The sequence below is a fragment of the Carettochelys insculpta genome, chromosome 3 (assembly GCF_033958435.1).
Source record: "Carettochelys insculpta isolate YL-2023 chromosome 3, ASM3395843v1, whole genome shotgun sequence".
In the NCBI taxonomy this organism is placed as follows: domain Eukaryota; kingdom Metazoa; phylum Chordata; order Testudines; family Carettochelyidae; genus Carettochelys; species Carettochelys insculpta.
In genome coordinates this window covers 164,670,842-164,693,699 of record NC_134139.1, presented here as the reverse complement: position 1 = coordinate 164,693,699, position 22,858 = coordinate 164,670,842, and the positions used below count along the sequence as shown (strand labels likewise).

The 22,858-nt window shown below is 48.6% G+C and overlaps 1 protein-coding gene across 4 annotated transcripts in view; it reads left to right on the top strand.

The window, feature by feature from the left end:
- Positions 1 to 22,858, top strand: part of AGPAT5 (1-acylglycerol-3-phosphate O-acyltransferase 5) — a 111,122-nt gene that overhangs the window by 36,576 nt on the left and 51,688 nt on the right. For 2 of the 4 annotated variants that reach the window (XM_074988906.1, XM_074988903.1), the window contains exon 4: positions 10,931 to 11,020. The exons of 1 other annotated variant lie outside the window; for it this stretch is intronic. In XM_074988906.1, coding sequence (XP_074845007.1) covers positions 10,931 to 11,020 — 90 coding nt within the window. The remainder of the gene's footprint in view (positions 1 to 10,930; positions 11,021 to 22,858) is intronic. One more of the 4 variants, XM_074988904.1, reaches the window with a different exon arrangement.

The following is a 22,858-nucleotide window of genomic DNA, read 5'->3' as shown; positions in this document are numbered from 1 at the left end:
AGATTGGTTCGCAGCCCTCGATTTACAAGACGCGTACTTCCACATAACTATCCATCCGACTCACCGGCGATTCCTCCGGTTCATGGTAGGCAACGAACACTTCCAATACAAGGTCCTACCGTTTGGCCTCTCCTCGGCCCCCAGAGTCTTCACCAAGACCTTGGCAGTGGTGTCAGCCTACCTGCACAGACAGGGGGTATTTATTTTCCCGTATCTGGACGACTGCCTGCTCAAAGGGGCCTCGAAGGGGGAGGTTCTGCGCATGATACGCGTCACAGCAAACACGTTCTCTTCACTCGGCCTGGTTATCAATCTGGCAAAATCAAAAATAGACCCCACACAGGACATAGAGTTCATAGGGGCTCGCATAAACTCTGTTACAGCGAGAGTATACCTACCAGAGGCTCGCTTTCGGGCCATCGGTTCCCTCGTGCAGGTCATCACCTTCAGCCCTACGGTTCCGGTCTTGACGTGCTTGCAGCTGCTGGGCCACATGGCAGCGGCGACGTTCGTAGTACAGAACGCCAGGTTACACATGCGCAGCATGCTGCACTGGCTGGCGAGTGTATACAAACCGGCAGTACACACCGTTCACAGGGTGGTGTCGCCCACAGCCGGGGTGCGCAAATCCCTACAATGGTGGGTAAACCCCAGGAACCTGCTAACAGGGGTACCCTTCCACCAGCCGCAAATATCGGTTTTTCTCACTACAGATGCCTCACTCATAGGGTGGGGAGCGCACATGGGCGAAGAGGTGACTCAAGGACTGTGGTCACCCACGGAACAGTCACTACACATAAATATACTGGAGCTCAGAGCAGTGTTCAACGCCTGCAGACACTTTCGAGACCACATACAAGGCAAAGTCGTCGGGATCAGTACAGACAATACCTCCACCATGTTTTATATAAACAGGCAAGGAGGAGCTCGATCCCGTGCCTTATGCGCGGAAGCAATCCGCTTATGGAACTGGTGCATCGCCAACGATATAATCTTGAAAGCCTCATACTTGCCGGGTACGCACAATGTGAAGGCAGACCAGCTGAGCAGGCGTTTTGCACTCACACACGAGTGGCAGATCCGACCCGATCTGCTACGGCTGATTTTCCACGCATGGGGTTTTTCCCCAAATAGACCTGTTTGCCACTCAGCACAACAAGAAGTGCCCACGATTCTGCTCCAGGGCAGGACTGGGATGGGGGTCCCTGGGGGACGCGTTCGCAATCCCGTGGAGGGGCCCCCTGCTTTATGCGTTTCCTCCCACAGTGCTGATCCACAAAGTCTTGCAGAAAGCCAGGAGGGAAAGGGCCCGAATGATCCTGATAGTCCCAACGTGGGATCGACAACAATGGTTCCCCCTACTCCTGCGCATGTCGGACCGTCCACCGATGCCTCTTCCGGTGGCGCCGGATCTGCTCACGCTAGCCCAGGGGTCCATAGTGCAGCCGCACCCCCAAAGCCTGCAACTGCAAGCGTGGTTAATCCATGGCTCAGCTCCCTAGAGAGCACATGCACAGTGGAAGTACAGCAAGTCCTAGAAAGTAGCAGGAGGACTTCCACCAGGAAGACCTACAAGCGGAAATGGACTCGCTTCACGGCTTGGTGTTCTACCAAACAGCTGGCCCCCCTTTTGGTGCCTATACCTACAATACTAGAGTATTTACTGGACCTCAAGAGAGGAGGACTCTCGCTATCCTCGTTGAAGGTCCACCTTGCTGCCATCTCGGCGTTCAGACATGAGGAGGAAGGGCACACGGTGTTCGCCCACCCTATGGTTACCAGGTTCCTCAAAGGGTTGGTAAACCTATACCCCCCTCGGAAACCGATTCCACCTTCGTGGAACTTGGACCTGGTGCTTACCACGCTGATGGGACCACCGTTCGAGCCCTTGGCCATGGTTCCCCTCCGCCTCCTTACAATAAAGACGACCTTTCTTCTTGCAATTACGTCAGCTCGTAGGGTGAGCGAGCTCGCGGCAGTCATGGCAACGCCACCCTGCACTGTTTTTTCCAAGGAGGCGGTAACCATACGGCTGCATCCAGCTTTTGTTCCCAAAGTTTCTTCCAAGTTTCACGTTAACGAACCTATTGTTCTACCCTCGTTTTATCCAAAGCCTCATAACTCCAACGAAGAGGCGCGCCTACACCTCCTGGACGTGAGGAGGGCGCTAGCCTTCTACGTAGACAGGACCAAGTCCTTCCGGAAAACGGATAGACTCCTAGTCTCCCTCACACCCAAATCGAAAGGAGAAGGTCTCTCCTCGCAGAGAATCTCAAAGCACATTGTATCCTGCATAAAAATGTGCTACGAGCTCAAAAAGACTCCTTTATCGGCCACTCCCAGGGCTCATTCCACTAGGGCGGTGGCGGCATCAACAGCCTTTTTCAAGGGCGTTGCGTTAAAAGACATTTGCAGAGCGGCGACCTGGTCATCCTACGGCACCTTCGCCAAACATTACGCCCTTCACAGGGTATTCCAAGAGGATACCCGTCTCTGCAGCGGTCCTCTCGGGGACAAGCTGCGCATAATCTGATTACCCACCTCCTATCTTGGGTTACTGCTGGGTAGTCACCTATTGTGGAGCACCCACGGGGACACTCGAAGAAGAAAGAAAAGTTACTCACCGTAGTAACGGTGGTTCTTCGTGATGTGTCCCCGTGGGTGCTCCACTGCCCGCCCATCCTCCCCACTTCGGATCTCTGTTAGTGTTTTGCAGGGGCACCCGAGGCGGTTGGTCGAGGAACTGGCGGGGACCGGATCGTGCACATGGCCAGGAGCGCGCAAAGGAGCGGTGCGCGCCGGCGCATGCGCTGTCTGGCAGAAACTGCTTGGAAGATCCGATCTGCGGCGCCGGGCGAGCCCGACACCTATTGTGGAGCACCCACGGGGACACATCTCAAAGAACCACCGTTACTACGGTGAGTAACTTTTCTATGTCCAGCCCTCGGTCGCCCAGCTGGAGGAGCAGGAGGGGATGAGGATGGTCAGCTCCCCCTCCTTGCTCAACCAATCCATGGTCCCCTTGCGCTTCTGGGTCCCTGATCCGGGCTGCTGCTGCTGCTCCTCTAGCTGTAGCTCCTCCTCACGGGGGGTGAACTCTCCTGGGGCCCCAGGATGCTCCGTAACTCCGTGTAGAAGGGGCATGTCACTGGTCCTGCCCCAGAGCGTCCGGCTTGGTCCCTGGCCTGGGCATATCCCTGGCACAGTTCTTTACTTGGGAGCATACCTGCTCCGTGCTACACTCCTGGTGGCCCCTGGTGTGGAGGCCCTGTACCAGGCGGCCAAAGGCTGTGGCATTGCGCCGCTTTATGCCCAGGTGGCGCAGCACCTCCTCGTCCTGCCATAGGCCGAGGAGGTCCCATAGCTCCCACTCCGTCCAGGAGGGAGCCCTTTTCTTTTTCCCTCCCCCTGGGAGCCTTGCGGGGGCTCAGAGGGGGGACCGGCTGCTGGCCATGAGGGTGCTTGAGCGTCAGGCTGGAGCATGTGTGCAGGCTGCTCCTAGCACGCTCTCAGCTTCCTGCCACGGGTTTCCTGCATGCGTGCAGCTTTAAGGCAGCCAAACGCAGGGACCATAGAGCCCAGCTGGTGCTGTGCTCCAGCTGATTGACACCATGACGGACCTGTATTTCAAAAGAGCGAACTGTGGAGTGTCTACGCATGTACCCTTTCGATTTATTATTTCGAAAGGGAGCAATCTTCCTGATATGCGATCGGGATTCATATTTCGAAGTGTGCGCCCCGTTCTTTTGATTTGCTTTCGAAAGACAGGTTTACACGTGGGGACGTGCCTCCCGCTCTTTCGAAAAAGAGCCATTTATTTTGAAGGTTTTGCATGTATAGATACAGCTTACTTGTGTGTTTAAGTCTCTTGAAGATTTTTATTGAAAAGTAAATCGATGCACATAGTCCCGTAAAGTACTTAGAAAAAGCAAGAAATGTTCAATAATGATGAAAAGATGGTTTGGTAAGGTAACAGATTTTAATTTTGAACCTGCAAAAAGATAAGTTATGACAATGAGGAGTTATTTTTCAGAGGCAATTTCATGTTTATATCATATCTTTTATCTTTTTTCCTTAGTTATTGTGTTTCTCTCTTTTGAAACCTAATAGTGCACAGTTGCTCAATTTAAAAATCTGTCAGGGACAAGTTATAAAACAAGTATTTCCAGGGAATAGCTTAGTTTTGCATAAGTTTCCAGGAATTATTGTAAAGAATTTGCTGCCTTCTCAAACAGGTATATTTTTAATTTGAGTATCTTCAGTAGTTAACTTTCTCTTTGCAATTTCCAGACTTTCTTTTATTTCTGAAAGTATAGGATAGTGTGGCATGATCAGTGATGCTGGTTACTACAAATGCAGATACGTACGTAAATGTATTTACAATATGATACCCATTACATGTGTCTTTGGCATTTGCCCTGTGTTACTATTTACAACAAGACATCCAGATTTGAATTTCTCAGCTGCAAAAACTTGTGCAGATGAATTCACTCATGTGAGGAATTCCACTAATATCAGTGGTACTACTTGCATGAGTAAAGATACTTCTTCTTCGAGTGTCCCCATGGGTGCTCCACAATAGGTGTCGGGCTCGCCCAGCGCCGCAGATCGGATCTTCCAAGCAGTTTCTGCCGGACCGCGCATGCGCCGGCGCGCGCCGCTCCCTTGCGCGCTCCTGGCCACGTGCGCAATCCGGTCCCCGCCAGTTCCTCTTAACCACCGTCGGCTGCAGACGGAATCCGAACTAGGCTAAGGCCAAGTTAGCGTATTCAATGGTTTTAACTGTTTTTTCTTTAAAGTTTTCAAGTTTTTAGGCAACTGCAAGTTAGCCAGTTGTTATTTTTCAAAAAAAAAACAAAAAACAAAAAAACCAACAAGTGGGACGGCATTCAGTCCAGTCCCAGTAACAAGCAGAACACCGGAGGCCAGGAGCCTAGGGCCCTCAGCCCTCCTGCCGTGGCAGGCCATCGGAGAAGGGGAAAAACAGCACAGAGAAGGTGCTAAGTACCCGTTAACAACTGAAAGACTCACCACAATGTCCTCTTCAGGATTTAAGAAATGTGAGTCCCGCTGAGAGGCAATGCCAGCGTCTGATGGGCACAGTCTATGCATAAGGTGCCTGGGGGAGTCCCATGTCACGCAGAAATGCTCCTTCTGTGCAAAACTAACAGCCAGAGCAAGGAAGGACAGGGAGATGCGGCTTAAAATGCTGCTCTTCGACAAGGCCCTCCAGCCAGACGTGCCGGAGCGGCCGCAGCAGGAGGGACCCTCCGGGGCCCATAAAAGGAAAGCCGCCTCCCTCACCCCATCAGCGCAAAAACGGAGGAAAGCCTCCCCAGCCCGATCCCTGCCGGCAGCAACAGCGAGCGGGACGGGAGGAGCACACAGCCCCAGCCGCAGCAACAGCTGATTGGCGGCGGCACGGAGAGCCACGTGGAAGCGGCTCAGCCTCCGATAATCAAACAGCCGCCCTGCACCGCAGGCAGGGCGGCGGCTAAACAAGCGCCAGTACTGGCGGCACCGCAAGCAGCGGCGCTGACCCCCGGGGAACCGACGGTGCAGAGCGCGCAGACACGCAGCCTGCAGGCACCGGAGGACACCGCCCGTGCAGCACCGCCCATGAGCGGGCTGAGCACGGCACGGGCGGGGCAGAGATCCCCTACACGCCAGGGGGTGGAGTTACCTCCTCAAGGGAGGAGGAAGGCTGCACACAAAACGAGGCACCGCAGCCCCTCTCCAGACAGGGCTGCGGAGTTGCTTTCTTTCAGCCCTCCGCTTATGCTGCAGACTCCAACCAGAAGGCAGGGGTCCCCCCTAGCCTACCCGGAGCCCCCGTCTCCATTTTTACAACCAGCCTCGCCCTGGCTGGGACCACCTTCACCCTTCCTGGGGTTTGAGCCGCTGGAATACTATCCAGAATCGCTCTCTCCAGTGTCCCAGATCTCTCGACGATCTCGCTCCCCCAGACGCAGAGGGTATGCACCAAGGGAGTGGTCTAGGTCACCTTCCCAAGAACAGTGCCTATACTACCATGGTCGCCCCTATCACGCGGGGCATAGACACCACCGGCAATCTACCAGGGAAAGATCCCCACAGACGATCTCGTATCCCCAAGGGCAATCGCGAACGGGGACAGAGACTCAAGTATCTCAGGGGGGACTGGTTATGGAACCCCGAGATTTTCCCTCGCAAGCCTCTAGCGAGAGGGTGTACCATCACCAACAGGAACCGGAAGGGTCCAGAGAGGCGTACCCCAGTGGTTCCTCACTCTCCTCCCCGGACGAGGCTACGGCCCCTGGGGACGTCCATCCTCCGGACGATCTCAAACAGTTTCAAGAGCTGTTTAAGAGGGTGGCCTTCACGCAAGGCATCCAGACAGCAGAGGTGCAAGAGAAACACCATAAGCTCCTCAAAAATCTGAGACCTCAGGCCTCCTCCAAAATAGCAATACCGCTTGATGAAGCAATCTTGGAGTCCGCCACTATGATATGGCAGACCCCTGCGACTATTCCGCCTGTCCACAAGAGAGCGGATAAGAAATACTTCGTGCCGGCGAAGGGCATGGAGTTCCTGTTCAGCCACCCACAACCAAATTCCTTGGTGGTGGAGTCGTCGCAACAAAGATCAAAGACATCTCAGTTCAGGACAGGGGGAACAGACAAAGATGCCAAGAAGCTAGAGCTGTTCGGCAGAAAGGTCTACTCCTCCTCCACTCTACTGTTGCGAATGGCAAATTACGCAGCGCATTTAGCGAACCATAATTTCGACAACTACACTAGGTTAACCTCCCTCATGGACTCGCTTCCAGAGGACAAGAAACCGGTGCTCAAGGCCATTGTGCAAGAAGGCTACACGGCCTCGAGGACGGGAGTTCAGATCGCCCTGGACGTTGCGGACACAGCAGCACGTTCCACAGCAACGGCAGTGGTGATGCGAAGGGAGTCCTGGCTCCAGACTTCGGGTATACCGAGGGATCTGCAGGCAAAGATAGTCGATCTTCCCTTCGAGTCGCAGAAGCTGTTTGCTGAATCAACTGACTCGGTCCGTCATTCCAGTAAAGATTCAAGAGCCACACTTAGAACCCTGGGGATTTACACTCCTCCATACAGAAAGAAAAAGTACTACCCTCAACAAAGACGGTACCGGTACCAGCAACAGCGTCCCCAGTACCACAGGGGTTACGAGCAAGGGCGACATCAACAGCACCAGCAGAACAGAACTGCCAGGCGACGTTCACAACAGAGCCGTACGTCCTCGGGACAGGGCCAAAGGCCACAAGTTTGACACACAGATCCAGGGCTGCGCCATCACTACCATCGCACAAGGTCATCCGAAGCGGCTATTCCACCATCGCCTCCGACCATTCTATGACCAGTGACAAAGGATCACCACAGACAAATGGGTGCTGGAGATCATAGCCACGGGCTACGCCATCCCCTTCCAGTCGTTCCCACCGCCACGACCTCCACCCAGGCCCCACCTCCAGGAGGCCTCCCATGTAGTGAGGCTCAAGTAGGAGGTAGACCATCTTATGCTCATAGGGGCAGTGGAAAGAGTGCCGGAGCAACTGCAAGGAAAAGGGTTCTACTCGAGGTACTTCCTCACGGAGAAAAAGACAGGAGGCTGGAGGCCCATCTTAGATCTTCGAGGCCTCAACCGGTACCTGCGCAAGCAACGCTTTCGGATGATCACAATCGCCTCCATCCTTACGGCTCTGGACGATCGAGATTGGTTCGCAGCCCTCGATTTACAAGACATGTATTTTCACATAACTATCCATCCGGCTCACCGGCGATTCCTCCGGTTCATGGTAGGCAAAGAACATTTTCAATACAAGGTCCTACCGTTTGGCCTCTCCTCGGCCCCCAGAGTCTTCACCAAGACCTTGGCAGTGGTGTCAGCCTACCTGCACAGACAGGGGGTATTCATATTCCCGTATCTGGACGACTGCCTACTCAAAGGGGCCTCGAAGGAGGAGGTACTACGCATGATACGCGTCACAGCAGGCACGTTCTCTTCGCTCGGCCTGGTTATCAATCTGGCAAAATCAAAGATAGACCCCACACAGGACATAGAGTTCATAGGGGCACGCATAAATTCTGTTACAGCGAGAGTATATCTACCAGAGACTCGCTTTCGGGCCATCGGCTCCTTCGTGCAGGTCATCACCTTCAGCCCTACGGTGCCAGTCCTGACGTGCTTACAGCTGCTGGGCCACATGGCAGCGGCGACGTTCGTAGTACAGAACGCCAGGTTACACATGCGCAGCATGAACACTGGCTGGCGAGCGTATACAAACCGGCAGCACACACCGTTCACAGGGTGGTGTCGCCCACAGCAGAGGTGCGCAAATCCCTGCAATGGTGGGTAAACCCCAAGAACTTGCTAACGGGTACCCTTCCACTAACCACAAATATCGGTTTTTCTTACTACAGATGCCTCCCTCATAGGGTGGGGAGCACACATGGGCGAAAAGGTGACTCAAGGGCTGTGGTCCTCCACGGAGCAGTCACTGCACATAAATATACTGGAGCTCAGAGCAGTGTTCAACGCCTGCAGACACTTTCGAGACCATATACAAGGCAAAGTCGTCGGGATCAGTACAGACAATACCTCCACCATGTTTTATATAAACCAGCAAGGAGGAGCTCGGTCCCATGCCTTATGTGTGGAAGCAGTCCGGTTATGGAACTGGTGCATCCCCAACAGTATAATCTTGAAAGCCTCGTACTTACCAGGCGCTCACAATGTGAAGGCAGACCAGCTGAGCAGGCGTTTTGCACTCACGCACAAGTGGCAGATCCGTCCCGATCTGCTACGACTGATTTTTCACACAAGGGGCTTTCCCCAGATAGACCTGTTTGCCACTCAACACAACAAGAAGTGCCCACGATTCTGCTCCAGGGCAGGACTGGGATGGGGGTCCCTGGGGGTCGCGTTCGCGATCTCGTGGAGGGGCCCCCTGCTTTACGCTTTTCCTCCCACAGTGCTGATCCACAAAGTCTTGCAGAAAGCCAGGAGGGAAGGAGCCCGAATGATCCTGATAGTCCCAACGTGGGATCGACAGCAATGGTTCCCCCTACTCCTGCGCATGTCGGACCGTCCACCGATGCCTCTTCCGGTGGCGCCAGATCTTCTCACGCAAGCCCAGGGGTTCATAGTGCATCCGCACCCCCAAGGCCTGTGACTACAAGCGTGGTTAATCCATGGCTCAGCTCCCTAGAGAGCACATGCACAGAGGAAGTGCAGCAAGTCCTAGAAAGTAGCAGGAGGACTTCCACCAGGAAGACTTACAAGCGGAAATGGACTCGCTTCACTGCTTGGTGTTCTACCAAACAGCTGGCCCCCCTTTCGGTGCCTATACCTGTAATATTAGAGTATTTACTGGACCTCAAGAGAGGAGGACTCTCACTATCCTCGTTAAAGGTCCACCTTTCTGCCATTTCGGCGTTCAGACACGAGGAGGAAGGGCACACGGTGTTCGCCCATCCCATGGTTACCAGGTTCCTCAAAGGGTTGGTAAACCTCTACCCCCCTCGGAAACCGCTTCCACCTTCGTGGAACTTGGACCTGGTGGTTAACGCGCTAACGGGACCACCGTTCGAGCCCTTGGCAACGGTTTCCCTCCGCCTCCTTACGATAAAGACGACCTTTCTTCTCGCAATTACGTCAGCTCGCAGGGTGAGCGAGCTTGTGGCAGTTATGGCAACGCCACCCTGCACTGTTTTTGACAAGGAGGCGGTAACCATACGGCTGCATCCAGCCTGTGTTCCCAAGGTTTCTTCTGAGTTTCACATTAACGAACCTATTGTTTTACCCTCGTTTTATGCAAAGCCTCATAACTCTAACAAAGAGGCGCGCCTACACCTCCTGGATGTGAGGAGGGCGCTAGCCTTCTATATAAACAGGACCAAGTCCTTCCGGAAAACGGATAGACTCCTAGTCTCTCTCGCTCCCATATCGAAAGGAGAAGGCCTCTCTTCGCAGAGAATCTCGAAGCACATCGTATCCTGCATAAAAATGTGCTACGAACTCATAAAGACTCCTTTATTGGCCATTCCCAGGGCTCATTCCACTAGGGCGGTGGCAGCATCAACAGCCTTTTTCAAGGGCGTTGCGCTAAAAGACATTTGCAGAGCGGCGACCTGGTCATCCTATGACACCTTCGCCAAACATTACGCCCTTCACAGGGTATTCCAAGAGGATACCCGTCTCTCGACAGCGGTCCTGTCCGGGGATAAGCTGCACATAATCCGATTACCCACCTCCTATCTTGGGTTACTGCTGGGTAGTCACCTATTGTGGAGCACCCACGGGGACACTCGAAGAAGAAAGACAGGTTACTCACCGTAGTAACGGTGGTTCTTCGAGATGTGTCCCCGTGGGTGCTCCACTACCCGCCTATCCTCCCCGCTTCGGATCTCGCACGTGGCCAGGAGCGTGCAAGGGAGCGGCGCGCGCCGGCGCATGCGCGGTCCGGCAGGAACTGCTTGGAAGATCTGCGGCGCCGGGCAAGCCTGACACCTATTGTGGAGCACCCACGGGGACACTTATATTTGTAGGATTACACACTTTTGTGTCAGTTCCAATGTTGTTTTCTGATTCAGTAAACATTACTGAATAAGACAAGTCATTATCATTCTAATTCATTGTGTGGACAGTGTGATCTGCATATATAACAGTTCTCTTATATATACATTTTAAAAGCATATATATTGCTTATGCAAATATAAAATAATATGTCTTTCATTCTGAGAGAGGATGTTCTTTCCTGTGCAGGCTGCTAATTTTATCTCAGTAGATGCTTCTAATGACCTGTCATCATAATATCTAAAATTGTTTGTTTTTAGAGTCAAACATTTATTCTTTCATCAAATGTAGTATGTGGTAAATACTAAATAGTTTTGATTTTTAAATTTTTATGTGCTAGCATGGAGGAATCTATGTAAAACGAAGTGCCAAATTTAATGAAAAGGAGATGAACAACAAGCTGCAGGCCCAGGTGAAAGCTGAGACTCCAGTAAGATTACATGTTCTTTTTATTTTATTATTATTTTAAAATTCTTAATCTTTGCAGCTGGAAATGAGTGCACCAGAGGAAATAGAAATAAACAGTATCTCTAATGACACAACAAGCAACTTTATGCATCTTATATTTATGTATTTACTTGATTATTCTTGATAAAATTTTTAGTCAGTTATACATTTTGGCCAACTAATCAAAAGTCTACATTATGAAGGAAAAATTGAATATATTAAACTTCTCCAGTAAACCTTAAAGTTACAATTACATCAGCTACAGAGAGATAGCTATGTTAGTCTGTATCTTCACAAAACAAAAGACCAGTCCTGTAGCACTTTAAAGACTAACAAAATAATTTATTAGGTGATGAGCTTTCATGGGATAGACCCACTTCTTCAGATCTGGAAAGTTCTCATTACAGCAGCTGGTTATCTTTCCTGAAACAAGCAATTTCAGTGTTCCCTAAATATTAAAACATCTTGCCTTCTGTAGTAATGCCTGAGAGGCTTGTGTTTTTTATTGTATATCAAATTAGTTTAGTCTTTTGAAAGTCAGGAAGCAGTCTTACAAAATATTAATTGATCAGCGATCAGGATTATTAATCATTTTTGCTGTAACTGACATTTTAAACCTGAATAAGTTTGCTCCAGGGAAAATCTCTTAACAATTTTCTGCTTGAAGAACAACCATTGCTTCCAAATGATTTTTCTCATGACCCCCTCTATGGTCCATGTTTCAGTTGTTTGGAATCAGTATGCTTTCATTTGTATTAGTTACTGCGCATAACTATGTTTTATTTTCCCCTATTTGGCTTGCTGCATTATAATCCATTTTAATCCATTATAACTTTGTTAAAATTTGAGATATCTCAGTTGCTCAGCTGTGCTTTACATTACATTGCAATGGCTGCTACTACATTTGCCCACCAAACCCCAGGACTTAGCTTTCAAAAGGCTCTCCAGGTGCTCCTGATGGTTCCCTGGCTGCAGAACATGTGTTCCATGGGGAAAAAAGCTGCTCCCCAACTTACGCAAAATTTGAGTTATGCAAGGGTGCCTTACAATGCAATACTCTTGTAACTCGAGGGGCTACTGTATTTTTATTACAAATATTTGCACTGTAAAAACAACACGAAGAAAGAGTATGTTTCAATTTACATCATACATGTACTGTAGTGCAATCTCTTCACTGTGAAAGTGCAACTTACAAAAGCAGATTTTTTTTCTAATATAACTTCACTCAAAACCAAAATAATTTAAATCTTCACTTTCTATATGTTCACTGATCAGTCACCCAAAAAATGTGTTACATTTATGGGAGACAGTGCTGCCTGCTTCTTATTTACAATGTCACCTGAAAGAGAAAACGGGTGTGTGTGGCACATTTGTAGCTGATTACAAGTCATTTATATGCCAGGTTCACTAAACATTTGGATACACTTCCATGCTTCGTCCTCCCTTCCAGAGGATGTTCCCGACATATGTTGGGAAACTAACACATCGAGGCACAGACTATCCAGAAAGTTCTTGGACTGCATGAATGACAATTTTTTATTTAAGAAGGTGGAAAAAGCTACTAGTGGGAAGCAGTTCTAGATTTGAGTTTAACGAATAGGGAGGAACTCACTGATGATTGGAAAGTGGAAGGTAGTTTGGAAGAAAGTGACCATGAAATCATAGAGTTCATGATTCTAAGAAATTGTGAAAGGGGCAACAGCAAAGTAGAGACAACGGATTTCAGGAAAGCAAATTTTGGTAAACTCAGAGAGCTGGTAGATAAGGTCCCATGGGAAGCAAAACTAAGAGAAAAAACACATGAAGAGATTTGGAAGTTTTTCAAAGGGACATTATTAAGGGCCCAAAAGCAAGCTATGCTGCTGCTTAGGAAGGATAGAAAGTATACTAAAAGACCGCCTCGTCTTAACCAGAAGATCTGGCAGGATCTCAAAATTAAAAAGAAGTCTCATAAAAAGTGGAGATTAGGAGAAATTATGAAAGATGAATATGAGCAAATACTACATGTAGGCAGGGGCAGGATTAGAAAGGCCAAGGCACAAAACGAGCTTAAACTAGCTAGACATGTAAAGGGCAACAAAAAGTAATCCTATATATACATTAAAAGCAAGAGGAAGGCTAAGGACAGGGTAGGCCCACTATTCAGTGAGGAGGGAGAAACAATATCAGGAAATTTGGAAATGGCTGAGGTGCTTAAAGATTTATTTGTTTCAGTCTTCACCAAGAAGGCCAATACAGAAATGTCTGACATAATGCATGCTGGTGGAAATGGGGTAGGTTTTAGAGGATAAAATTTAAATTAAAAAAAAAAAAAAAAGGTTAAAAATTGCTTAGAAAAATGAGATGTCTGCACGTCACCAGGGCCTGATGAAATGCATCCTAGAATATTTAAGGAGCTGATAGAGATTTCTGAGCCTTTAGCTATTATCTTTCAAAAGTCATGGAAGTCAGGAGAGATTCCGGAAGACAGGAGGGCAAATATAGTGCCCATCTATAAAAAAAGAAAAAAGAACAACCCAGGAAACTACGGGCCCGTCAAGTTTAATTGCTGTGCCAGGAAACCTGCTGGAACAAATAATTAAGCAACTCATCGGCAAACATCTGGAAGAAAATAAGGTGATAGGTAACACCCAGCATGGATTTATAAAGAACAAATCATGCCAGACCAATCTGATTGCTTTTTTTGACAGGATAACAAGTCTTGTGGATAAGGTTGGTGGATGTGGTATACCCAGACTTTAGTAAGGTATTTGACATGGTCTTGCATGATCTTCTTATCAATAAAGTAAGCAAATACAACTTAGATGGGGCCACTCACTATAAGGTGGGTGCATAACTGGCTGGATAACTGTTCTCAGAGAGTAGTTATTAACAGGTCACAGTCGTGCTGGCAGGGCATAACAAGTGGGTTCTGCAGGGATCTGTTTTGGGACCAGTTCTATTCATTATCTTCATCAACAATTTAGACACTGGAATAGAGAGCACGTTTATTAAGTTTGCAGACGATACCAAGCTGGGAGGGATTGCAACTGCTTTGAAGGATTGGGTCATAATTCAAAATGAAATGGACAAACTGGAGAAATGGTCTGAAGTAAACTGGATAAAGTTTAATAAGGACAAATGCAAAGTACTCCACTTATGAAGGAACTGTCAGTTCATACATATAGAATGGGAAACGACTGTCTAGGAAGGAGTACTGCGGAGAGGGATTTAGGTGTCATAGTGGACCACAAGCTAAATGAGAGCCAACAGTATGATGCTTTTGCAAAAAAGCAAACACGATTCTGGGATGCATTAACAGGAGTGTAGTGAGCAAGACACGGGAGGTCATTCTTCCACTCTATTCTGCTGATTAGGCCTCAGTTGGACTACTGCGTCCAGTTCTGGGCACCCCATATGAAGAAAGATGTGGAGAAATTGGAGAAAGTCCAAAGAGAGCAAAAAGAATGATTAAAGGTCTAGAGAACATGAGCTATGACAGAAGACTGAATGAATTGGACTTGTTTAGTTTAGAAAAGAGGGGACATGATAGCAGTTTTCAAGTACAGTAGGGACGCAACATTTGCGAGGGTTCGGTGTTTGGAACCCTCACAAATATTGATTTTCAAAAATACGTGAGGGGCTTAGAGCCCCAGGAAGTAGCAGCTGCCGGTGCTCCCTGCCTGGGAGCCCCACAAAGCAGCTGTTCGCGAATAAATGAATTCACAAACCTTCAGTTCACGAATGTGGGGAGCTTGCTATACCTTAAAGAAGATTACAAGAAGGGAGAAAGATTGTTCTCCTTGGCCTCTGACGCTAGAACAAGAAGCAGTGGGCTTAACCTGCATCAAGGGAGGTTTAGGTTGGACATGAGGAAAAACTTTGTAACTGTCAGAGTGGTTTAACACTGGAATAAATTATCTAGGGAGGTTGTGGAATCTCCATCACTGGAGGTTTTCAGGAGCAGGTTTGTTTGATAGATAGATATCTATCAGGGATGGTCTAGATCAGTAGTTCCCGAACTTTTTGGCATCATGGCCCCCTTTTGATTTTTTGAGAGACCCTCACACTCGCCCAAGTCCCTCGCCGCCGGGGTCAGCCACCTACTCACCCACCAGCTGCCCGGGACAGCCACCAGCTGCCTGAGCTGCCTGCTGCCAGGACCAGCTGCCCACCTGCCAGCCTGAGCTGCCCGAGCCCCATGCTGCCTGGGCCAGCAACCAACCCAAGCCACCTGACCCCTGCGATGCTGGGGCCAGTTGCCCAAGGACTGTGAGTCCAACAAACCAGCCGGCTGCCTGAGCCCCACAAGCCGCCCACCCGCTCCCATCCCACAAAACCAGGCACCCCCAGCCCCCTGCTCTTACCCCATCCCTCTCACCTGAGCCAGGCAGCCCCAGCTCCCCATCTAACCCTATTCTCCTCCCTGGCACAACCCACACTCACTCATCTTTGCAGAAGGCAGCTAGCTCCATGTGGGTCTTCACCAGCTGCCTGCTTTTTATCTAGGCTGCACCAGGTCACTCATAAAATGGCAGGGGCTGAGAGCCAGAAGCAAAGGCTTCTCTCTTCAGGTGGGGGGAATGATTGTGGCTGGGTCACCTCATGCCCCCCTCCAGAATTCCTTCACGCCCCCAAGGGGGGCACAACCCCCAGTTTGGGAAATCATGGTCTAGACGGTGCTTGGTCCTGCTGAGAGGGCAGGGAACTGGACTCGTTGACCTCTTGAGGTTCCTTCCAGTTATAGTGTTCTATGATTCAATGATAATGATGGTCATTTCAAACAAAATGTGCTACTTATGTTTGTGACTGAACTCCTTTGGGGAGCATATTTCAGGTTATATCAGACTCTGATGATGGCCCAGCAGACATTTGTCTTCAGAACACTTCCAGTACAGATTTGACAAAACACAGACAGTACCAATGTTCTCTCTTTTCTTCGTGGTCACTCTATAATGAGTAGGATGTCTTCATGTCACTCTCCTATTGGTCAGTTCATTGATGGTTGATCACCTCAATTCCTGAGCCTCGGGTCTTATCACAGAAGGGCGGGTGTTGGTAGCTATTGGAGGGAGAAGGGGCAGTTTTCGCCGCTCTTTTCTTCTTCTCTACCTCTCCTTGTCTGTACTGTGGCAGGACCTCTCAAATGGTGCCACCCTCATGGATTACTGCTCTCCACTGGGGACAGTCCTGGGCAATGTTCTCCTAAGTGTCAACACCGATGCTGCACTTTTTTCATGTGTGCCTTCAGCACGTGCTTATATCACTTTTGCTTGTCCCCATCACTCCTCTATCCTTCCTCTAACTTGGAAAACAGAATCTGTTTTGTGAGTCACTGATCAGACATCTGAAACATGTGACCAGTCCAATGAAGTTGCTGATGAATGATAATAGCTTCAGTGCTGGTCATGTTCAGCTCTTCCAGGATGCTAGTGTTCGTTCACCTATAATCCTCAGAGATATTTAGGGTTCTTCTGAGGCAATGTTGGTATTGTTCAAGTGCCTTCAAATGATACTTGTATGGTGTCCAGGTTTCACATGCACAGTAGCATTAGAATAACCACTGTGTGGTATATAAGGATCTTTGTCTTAGCATAGATGTCCCGGTTTTCAAAGATGCCCCCTTTGTCCCAAGTGGGCAAAAACAGACCTTGCACAGCTCAGGAGACTGGATTTCTTCCTCAGCATTGACTTTAGTGGAAAGATGACTTCCAGGTTATGGGAAATGCTCATTTTCCAGCAGTTCTCTATTGACTTCAATAGAAGGTGCATTAGATTGTCGCACATTCCAGTACCAATATAAGAGTGGTAAAAATAGCTACAACATTTGACCCAGTGTTTTAAGAATCTGACGTGGCTTCCAAAATCTTAAAGGAGTTCATAGAATCATAGGGCTGGAAGGGACCTCAGGAGGTCATCTAGTTCAGCCCCCTGCTTCAAGCAGGATCAGAGCGAAGCGGACAGGGAGCTGCAGACAGGGGAGTTTAAGAGAGAGAGCAAGTGATCCTGCCACTGCAGAAGCTACCAGGTGAGAGCGCTGGCTTTTGGGGTGAGTGAGTGTGCTTAACTGTTTGAATCTGTTTGAATTTGAACTGCCATTTTGATTTCAGGTGGGTCTCAGTTTCAGTTTCTGTGGCAGCTGGGACTGCCTGCCTGACCTTTGTTCCCTTGATTGGCCTTCCACTGTGTGACTCGCAGGGGGAGGGTCTGACCCAGGCCAGGAGGCTTTAAAAGCCACAGGCAAGGGTGACCAGGGGAGAGAAGCAGACAGGGAGCTGCAGACAGGGGAGTTTAAGAGGGAGTTTGACAAAGGGAGGCCTGCGATGGTTAGGAAGACCCACAACACCTCTGCCACCACTACTGCTGTCTCCTCCACCTGTGCCTGTAGCCAGACAGACTGCCTGACCATGGATGCCTCTACCTAGATCCTGGTGTGGCTTTGCAGGGACTGTAGCCTACAATTACGACTCACTGATATCCAGGCTGGGGGGGACCATCCAGTGTGAAAGGTGCCTGCTGGTGGAATCTCTCAGGCGACAGGCGGAGGAGCTACAGGAGGAGGTGGCCAGGTTGAGGAGTATCTGACTCCACGAGCAGTTCCTGGATAGTATTCATGTGGAGACAGCTGAGGTAACTGTCCCAGTATACGGGACAGCTGATAAACCACTGGTGGAGGAGGAGATAGATCAGGGTGGACACTGGCAGCTTGTTACTTCTGGCAGTAGGCAGTGTTCCACCCCTGCTCAGAACCCTCCCACCGTGGTACTAGGAAACGGTTACACTGTACTTGATACAGGAGACAAAGAATCACCCCATACGGCAGAGGAGAAGCCTCGTACCCCCAAGGCTGGGAAGTCTGCTGCCATCACTGCGAGGAGGAAACATAGAGTAGTGGTGGTCAGGGACTCTCTTCTGAGGGGGGCAGAGGCGCCCATCTGTCGCCCTGACATTTCATCTCAGGAGGTATGCTGCCTGCCTGGGGCCCGTATCCGAGATGTTACGGAGGCATTGTCGAGGATTGTCAGGCCCTCTGACTACTATCCCATGCTTCTCATCCATGTGGGCACTAATGATACTGTGAGGTATGATGCTGAGCAGGTCAAGAGTGACTTCAGGGCTCTGGGGGCACGGGTGAAGGAGTTTGGGGCGCAGGTGGTATTCTCCTCAATCCTGCCTGTCAGTTGTAGTGGTCCAGTCAGAAACAGGTGCATCCTAGAGGTGAATGCCTGGCTTCGAAGATGGTGTCGCCAGGAAGGCTTTGGCTTCCTTGACCACGGAATGCTATTCCAGGAAGGACTGCTGGGCAGAGATGGTGTTCACCTTTCGAGGAGGGGAAAGACCGTATTTGGACACAGACTTGGTAACCTAGTGAGGAGGGCTTTAAACTAGGTTCAACAGGGGCAGGGGAGCCAAGCCCACAGGTAAGTGGAGAACATGGAAACCTGGGTGATGGGTCAGAAATGGGAGGCAGCATGGGCAACAATGTCAGAGTAAAAAGAGGGTCAGGGCAAAACAGGGAGGCAAGATCAAATCAATATCTTAGATGCCTCTATACAAATGCAAGAAGTATGGGTAATAAGCAGGAAGAACTGGAAGTGCTAATAAATATAACTATGACATCGTTGGCATCACAGAAACTTGGTGGGATAATACACATGATTGGAATGTTGGTATTGAAGGGTGCAGCCTGCTTAGGGAGGAAACACAGGGAAGAAAGGGGGGAGGTGTTGCCTTACATATTAAAAATGTACACACTTGGACTGAGGTGGAGATGGACGTGTTGAGAGTCTCTGGGTTAGACTAAGAGGGGAAAAAACAAGGGTGATGTCCTGCTAGGCATCTACTGCAGGCCACCTAGCCAGGTGGAAGAGGTGGATGAGGCTTTTTTTAAACAACTGACAAAGTCAAACAGGGCTTCAGATTTGGTGGTGATGGGGAACTTCAACTATCCAGATATATGTTGGGAAACTAATACAGCGAGGCACAGACTATCCAGTAAGTTCTTGGATTGTATTGGAGACAATTTTTTATTCCAAAAGGTTGAAAAAGTTACCGGGGGGAAGCTGTTTTAGATTTGATGTTAACAAATAGGGAGGAATTGGTAGAGAACTTGAAGGTGGAAGGCAGCTTGGCTGAAAGTGATCATGAAATCATCGAGTTCACAATCCTAAGGGAGGCTAGAACAGAAAACAGCAAAATAGAGATAATGTATTTCAGGAGGGCAGATTTTGGTAAACTCAGCTGGTAGGTAGGTAAGGTCCCATGGGAAGCAAAACTGAGAGAAAAAACAGCTGAGGAGAGTTGGCAGTTTTTTCAGAGGGACATTATTAAGGGCCCAAAAGCAAGCTATCCCACTGTGTAGGAAAGATAGAAAATATGGAAAAAGACCGCCTTGGCTTAATCAGGAGATCTTGCACGATATCAAAATAAAAAAGGAATTGTATAAAAAATGGAAACAAGGAAAAATTACAAAGGATGAATATAGGCAAACAACACAACAATGCAGGAGAAAGATTGGAAAGGCTAAGGCACAAAATGAGCTCAAACTAGCTACAGGCATAAAGGGAAACAAGAAGGCTTTTTATAAATATATTACAAACAAGAGGAAGACCAGGGACAGGGTAGGGCCATTGCTCAGTGAGGAGGGAGAAATGGTAACAGGGAACTTGGAAATGGCAGAGGTGCTTAATGACTTCTTTGTTTCGGTCTTCACTGAGAAGTCTGATGAAAGAGTGCCCAGCATAGTGAATGCTAGTGGGAAAGGGGTAGGGTTAGAAGTTGAAATAAAAAAAGAACAAGTTAAAAATCACTTATGAAAATTAGATGTCTGCAAGTCACCAGGGCCTGATGAAATGCACTCTAGAATACTCAAGCAGCAACGAAGGGTCCTGTGGCACCTTATAGACTAACAGAAAAGTTTACAGCATGAGCTTTCGTGAGTTAACTCACTTCTTCAGATGCTGGTCCTGGAAATCTGTAAGGCCAGGTGTAAATAGGTCAGAGCAAGGCTGGGGATAACGAGGTTAGCTCAGTCAGGCAGGCTGAGTTGTATTGTCATCAGTAGATCTGGAGGTGTGAACTCCAAGAGAGGGGAAGCTGCTTTTGTATTTAGCCAGCCATTCACAGTCTTTGTTTAATCCTGAGCTGAGGGTATTGAATTTGCAGATGAATTGTAGCTCAGCAATTTCTCTTTGGAGTCTGTTCTTGAAATTTCTTTGTTGCAGGATAGCTACTTTTAAATCTGCTACTGTGTGTCCTGGGAGATTGAAGTGCTCTCCTATGGGTTTTTGTATATTGCCATTTCTGATGTCTGATTTGTGTGCATTTATTCTTTTACGTAGAGACTGTCCAGTTTGTCCGATGTATATGGCAGAGGGGCATTGCTGGCACATGATGGCATAAATTACATTGGTAGATGTGCAGCTGAATGAGCCCACGATGGTGTGGCTGATCCCGGTTAGGTCCTGTAATGATGTTGCTGGTGTGTATATGTGGGCAGAGCTGGCAACGAGGTTTGTTGCATGGATGGGTCCCTGAGATAGAGTGACTGTGGTGCGGTGTATAGTTGCTTGTTAGGATTTGTTTTAGGTTGGCAGGTTGTCTGTGAGCAATGATAGGTCTGCCTCCCAAGGCCTGTGAAAGTGTGGGATCATTGTCCAGGATGGGTTGTAGATCCTACCTGATGATCAGGGATCTACAACCCAGAAGACTGGAAAAGGGCAAATATAGTGCCCATCTATAAAAAGAGGAATAAGAATAACCCAGGAAACTAAAGTCCAGTCAGCTTAACTTCAGTGCCAGGAAAGATAATGGAGCAGGTAATTAAAGAAATCATCTGTAAGCACTTGGAAGGTGGTAAGGTAATAGGGAACAGGCAGCATGGGTTTGTAAAGAATAAATCTTGTCAAACTAATCTGATAGCTTTCTTTGATAGGATAACGAGCCTTGTGGATAGGGGAGAAGCAGTAGATGTGGTCTACCTAGACTTTAGTAAAGCATTTGATATGGTCTCTTGTGACATTCTTATCAAAAAACTAGGCAAATACAATTTAGATGAGGCTACTATAAGGTGGGTGCATAACTGGCTGGATAACTGTACCCAGAGAGTAGTTCTTCATGGTTCTCAATCCTGCTGGAAAAGTATAACAAGTGGGATTCCGCAGGGGTCTGTGTTAGGACCGGTTCTGTTCAATGTCTTCATCAATGATTTAGATAATTGGCATAGAAAGTATGCTTATTAAGTTTGCAGATGATACCAAGTTGGGAGGGGTTGCGAGCACTTTGGAGGATAGGCTCATAATTCAAAATGTTCTGGATAAATTGGAGAAATGGTCTGAGGTAAACAGGATGAAGCTTAATAAGGACAAATGCAAAGTGCTCCACTTGGGAAGGAACAATCAGTTTCACACATCCAGAATGGGGAGAGACTGCCTAGGAATGACTACAGCAGGAAGGGATGTAGGGATTATAGTGGACCACAAGCTAAATATGAGTCAACAGTGTGATGCTGTTGCAAAAAAAGCAAACATGATTGTGGGATGCATTAACAGGTGTGATGTGAACAAGACACGAGAAGTCATTCTTCCGCTCTACTTTGCGCTGGTTAGGCCTCAGCTGGAGTATTGCATCCAGTTCTGGGCACCGCAGTTCAAAAAAGATGTGGAGAAACTAGAGTGGGTCCAGAAAAGAGCGACAAGAATGATTAAAGGTCTAGAGAATGTGACCTATGAAAAAAGGTTGAAAGAATTGGGCTTATTTAGTTTGGAAAAGAGAAGATTGAGGGGAGACATGATAGCAGTTTTCAGGTATCTAAAAAGGAGTCATAAGGAGGAAGGAGAGAACTTGTTCTTCTTGGCCTCTAAGGGTAGAACAAGAGGCAACGGGCTTAAACTGCAGCAAGGGAGGTTTAGGTTGGACATTAGGAAGAAGTTCCTAACTGTCAGGGCAGTCAAACAGTGGAATAAATTGCCAAGGGAGGTTGTGGAATCTCCATCGGTGGAGTCATTTAAGAACAGGTTAGATAGATGTCTATCAGGGATGGTTTAGATAGTGCTTGGTCCTGTCATTGGGGCAGGAGGCTGGACTTGATGGCCTCCTGAGGTCCCTTCCAGTCCTAGTGTTCTATGATTCTGTGAACCCCGACTAAGTCATCCCAGCCAGGAACTTGTCAAGCTGGGACTTAAAAACCTCCAGGGATGGAGAATCCACCACCTCACTACGCAATGCATTCCAATTCTTCACCACCCTCCTGGTGAAGTAGTTTGTTCTAATATCTAACCTACACCTCTCCCTCTTTAACTTCAGGCCATTACTCCTTGTTTTGCCGTCTGACAGCGCTGAGAACAGCTTCTCACCTTCCTCTTTAGAGCTCCCCTTCAAGAAGTTGAAGGCTGCTGTTAAATCACCCCTAAGTCTCCTCTTCTGTAAACTAAACAAGCCAAAATCCCTCAGCCTATCCTCATAGGTCTTGTGCTCCAGACCCTTAATCATTTTTGTTGCCCTTCGCTGAACCTGCTTCAGCACATCCACATCCTTTTCATCCTGGGGGGCCCAAAACTGGACACAGTATTCCAGCTGTGGCCTCACCAGTGCCAAATAGAGGGGAACAACCACTTCTCTAGATCTGCTCGAAATGCTCCTCCTAATGCACCCTAGTATGCCGTTAGCCTTCTTCGCTATAAGGAACATAAGAACATAAGAACATAAGAATGGCCATACTGGGTCAGACCAAAGGTCCATCAAGCCCAGCATCCCATCTGCCGACGGTGGCCAATGCCAGGTGCCCCAGAGAAGGAGAACAGAAGACAAGTGATTTATCTCCTGCCATCCATCTCCTGCCCTT